At 36.0% G+C, this 4229-nt stretch overlaps 1 protein-coding gene across 1 annotated transcript; it reads left to right on the plus strand.

Moving 5' to 3' along the window:
* Positions 1 to 1032: 1032 nt before the first annotated feature.
* Positions 1033 to 3210, plus strand: LOC141818013 (uncharacterized). Its single transcript, XM_074705614.1, has 2 exons — positions 1033 to 2639; positions 2720 to 3210. Exons 1-2 carry the CDS (start codon positions 1061 to 1063, stop codon positions 3121 to 3123), a joined length of 1983 nt encoding a protein of 660 aa, XP_074561715.1. The 5' UTR covers positions 1033 to 1060; the 3' UTR covers positions 3124 to 3210.
* Positions 3211 to 4229: the final 1019 nt, after the last annotated feature.

Consider the following 4229-nt stretch of genomic DNA (forward strand, 5'->3'; position numbering starts at 1 on the left):
CTATATCTTTTTATTAGTTGCCTTGTTAGGATTGGTCTTGTGAGCATAAGACCAAACTGAATTTTTATCATCTGAATTATTCGGTTAATCTCTAATGCTCTTCGCTGTGATCATTTTTCAAAGTTTCACAGTGTGGCTTGTCAATGCAATCCCTCTATAGTTTAGAAAGATATTGTTTATCACCTTATACTTATAAATTTGATGCTATGAAACCTTTCTAGTTTCTACTTCTTGGGGCATCTCCTTGATTATCCATTTCTTCTAAACTCTTCCAAACTTAACTTTTACCTATCATATTTTTCTAAAACTGAAAGTGCTCAGAAGCATGAAGTACTTATGATGTTTTTTTTTCTTCTAGTTATTTGCAATTGCATGTCAACCAATATTATCTTTAAACGCTTGCAAGAAGTAATTATTTAGTAAAAGGAATCACATATAATGAACTTGAACCTCCAAATAATGTGTTGGGGCTTTACTAGTGGTCAGTGGACAAAATAAAATTAGCTTATACTGATTAAGAAGACCTGCATGCTTTTACTTCCTGTGTTGAATTTTTTTTCGCTATATTATTTTCATGCTTTTCTTTCTTTTTTGATTCTGAACATCATGGATTTCTTTTGACAAATGTGTAGCTTTTATCTGAGTTCTGTCATCTTTTATTTTGTACTACAAATAATGATATACCTTTTCTCTCTGTAAAATACGATGTTGGTAATATTTGTTTATTTTTGTTTTGCTCTAATTTTGCAGAGAACGTATTGGATACTGCTCCACTGGCATCAGTAAGTTTCTTTATAACTTTCTTAGTTTCATGATGACCATTAAGTGTCGTTTTTAGCAGAACCGCAATACCAGGAGATCATGTTTTACAGGCAATCAAAACATGTTTTGATTGAGATATTGCATCTTCCTTTCTTTGGTCTCATCTCTAATGTTGGTCCAGATAATGAGTGAATTTCAATTACTTTTCACTACTTAGAAATTGAATAGTGATTGCTTATGATAATCGGCTACCCCAGTGGTTCGAGAAAAAGATGTTTGCTGGGAATACTGTGAGAAGATGGACGGAAATAAGGTGAGATGCAAATTCTGCCTCAAAGTACTGAACGGGGGCATTAGCAGACTGAAGTTTCATTTATCTCGTTTGCCAAGAAAAGGTGTCCATCCATGCACAAAAGTCAGAGATGAAATTACTGAAAGGGTGAAAGAAATTATAACAATGAAAGAAGAGGGAAAGGATGCTTGCAGCTCCACTTCTAAAAAGCAAAGGCAGATTGAAACTATATTTCCTGCATTAGTTCCGAGTATTAAACCTCTGATGCCCCTGCTAGATATTTCACCTCCTGTACCAAAAATTCATACAGGATGCACTGCCATCAGGCCACAATCTCTTGATGCAGAGAGATGCATCGCCGAGTTCTTCTTTGAAAACAAGTTGGATTTCAGTGTGGCCCGCACTTGTTCATATCAGCTAATGCTGGAGGCTCTTGGTGGTTCAGGATTCAGAGGGCCCTCACCAGAAGCTTTGAGGACAACATGGTTGCAGAAGCTGAAATCTGAGGTCACCTTGCAAATAAAAGAAATGCAGAAAGACTGGGCAACCACTGGGTGCACTATCCTTGCCAATACATGGACAGACCATAAATCAAGAGCCTTAATTAACTTTTTTATCTCATCTCCTTTAGGAACCTTTTTCTACAAATCTGTCGATGCATCTGCATACTTCAAAAATACCAAATGCCTCTATGATTTATTTGATTCTATCATTCAAGAATTTGGCCCTGAAAATGTTGTTCAAGTTATCACAGATAGCTGTTTAAATTACTTGAGCATTGGAAATCTCATAATGCAGAACTACAGCACTATCGTCTGGTCTACTTGTGCTTCTCATTGCTTGAATTTAATTCTGGAGGACTTTTCCAGCATCGACTGGGTGAATAGATGCATCTTGCAAGCACAATCCATCACGAGATTCATTTACAATCATACCTGGGTACTTGATTTAATGAGAAAGTTCACAGGCGGTCAGGATCTTGTTTGCTCTGGCACTATGAGGTCTACATCAAACTTTCTTACCTTGCAGTCAATGTTGAGGCACAGATCAAGGTTGAAGCATATGTTCAATAGCCCAGAATATTCATCTTCTCCTTATGCCAACAGACCTCAAAGTGTCTCTTGCGTGGATATCCTAGATGACAATGAAGTTTGGGCGGTAGTTGAAGAAATTGCAGCTGTTTCTGAACCTCTTTTAAAAGTGTCAAGGGATGTTTCTGGGGGTAAACCTGCAACTGGCTATATATACGAATCTATGACAAGGGCCAAGGAGTTCATAAGGACTTACTACATAATGGACGAAGGGAAATGCAAGACTTTTTTCGATATAGTCGATACAAGGTGGCAAAACCAGCTTCACTCACCACTCCATGCTGCAGCAGCATATCTAAATCCTAGCATACAATACAATCCCGAAGTGAAATTTCTTGGGATCATAAAGGAACAATTCCTCACTGTTCTAGACAAGCTACTACCAATACCTGAACTGAGACAAGATATCACACAACAGATCTACATATTTAAAAAGGCACAAGGGATATTTGGGTCCAATTTGGCTAAGGAAGCTCGCAACACCACATCCCCGGGTATATATTCATGAATTTAGCATCTTTTGCTGCTCCTGTAAGTTTAAAACTTAGCATGTTAACTTCATTTTACACATCAGGAATGTGGTGGGAACAGTATGGTGATTCAGCTCCTGGTCTACAGCGCGTGGCGGTGAGAATACTTAGCCAGGTCTGCAGCACCTCCTCTATCTATGAGAGAAACTGGAGTTCAATTCAGCAAATTCACTCAGAAAAGCGCAATCTGCTTAATAAGGAGGCTCTAAGTGACCTTCTCTATGTTCACTACAATCTTAAGCTCCAACCGAAAGGAAAGGCTGCAGATGTTGATCCTATCATGCTTGATGACATAGATATGACCTCAGATTGGGTGGAAGAGACTGAAAATCACAATTCGACCCAATGGCTGGATCGGTTTAGCTCTGCCTTGGATGGTGGAGACTTGAATGCCAGGCAGTTTAGTGCTACGTCCATCTTTAATTCAAATGACATATTTGGTTTGTGATATATGTATAAACAGTATAGCTTTTTTTGTTCTTCCATCACTAGAATTAGTGCTTAGAAATGTTGTATCATACGTACCTAATATGAGATCCCTGTATGTATACGAATGTATGTATGTATTTCTTTCTTAGATGTATGTACAAAATCTGTTGTTTAACATATCCAACAGTTTTTTTATTGAATTTTAATATATAAACTCTAATGATATTCTGTAGTATATCTATTTATTTTGATTTCAAAAGAAGACTAAAAAATATAAATATAATAACTTTGTCAAAAGGTTTACATGACTATTTTGTTGGTCACAAGTTTAAAAGCAAATTACAGATTATTTAAAAATTAATTTAATAATAATAATAAACAAATTGATATACAAATTTTTATAACGTTATGACACAGAGTCAATTGACACAGAGTCATAACGTTATGGAGGAGGTTGAGTCGTTGAGACTAGAATTGGATATCATTTCTACCTACTTTATATATTCCCTTCTTCAACTTCATGCCCAGGTTTTAATTTTTTTAATTCTCTAATTTCATTAATTAGTTTTAATCAAAATACATTGATAGTCTTATTTAGCTCTAATTTGACTCAATCCAAGTCTTAGTAGGTTTTTACATTGTCCTTGAGTCACATCATATCCTAAAGCCTTAGCTTTATGATCTTTTTATCTGTCTAGAGCTTGTTTACAAAAATTTAGTCTGTGTGTAAATTGACACAAGTTATAATTTTATGTAGGAGATTCAAAAGTAGTGTTGAACACTATCTCTAGATTCTTTACACTCCCCTCTTTTACTTCATACTCAAGTTTCAATATTCTAAATCCTTTAGGACCATCAATGAATTTCGATCAAAACTCATTAATGGCTTTAGTCAACTTTGATTGGATCCAATTTAAGTATAGGAGGTTTCTATATTTCTCATGAGTCCCACATGCTCTAAAGCATTAGCTTCATGGCCTTCTTAACTATGCAGAGCTTGTTTACAAAAATTCAATCTGACCATCAATTGACATAGAATCACAATTTCATATAGGAGGTTCAGAAGTAGGGTTGCACATTGTCTCTAGATTTCGACACTCCCCTCTTCCACCCATGCCCAAGTTT

This window comes from Curcuma longa, unplaced genomic scaffold, assembly GCF_044706935.1.
Source record: "Curcuma longa cultivar G26 ecotype Majalengka, Jawa Barat unplaced genomic scaffold, ITB_CL_G26_1.1 contig_22929, whole genome shotgun sequence".
Classification (NCBI taxonomy): domain Eukaryota; kingdom Viridiplantae; phylum Streptophyta; class Magnoliopsida; order Zingiberales; family Zingiberaceae; genus Curcuma; species Curcuma longa.

Excerpts from the sequence above, each read along its gene's own strand:
- LOC141818013 (XM_074705614.1), top strand. The coding sequence starts at position 1,061 with ATGGACGGAAATAAGGTGAGATGCAAATTCTGCCTCAAAGTACTGAAC. Across the intron at positions 2,640-2,719 it reads TCGCAACACCACATCCCCGG|GAATGTGGTGGGAACAGTAT; the intron begins GTATATATTCAT and ends TTTACACATCAG.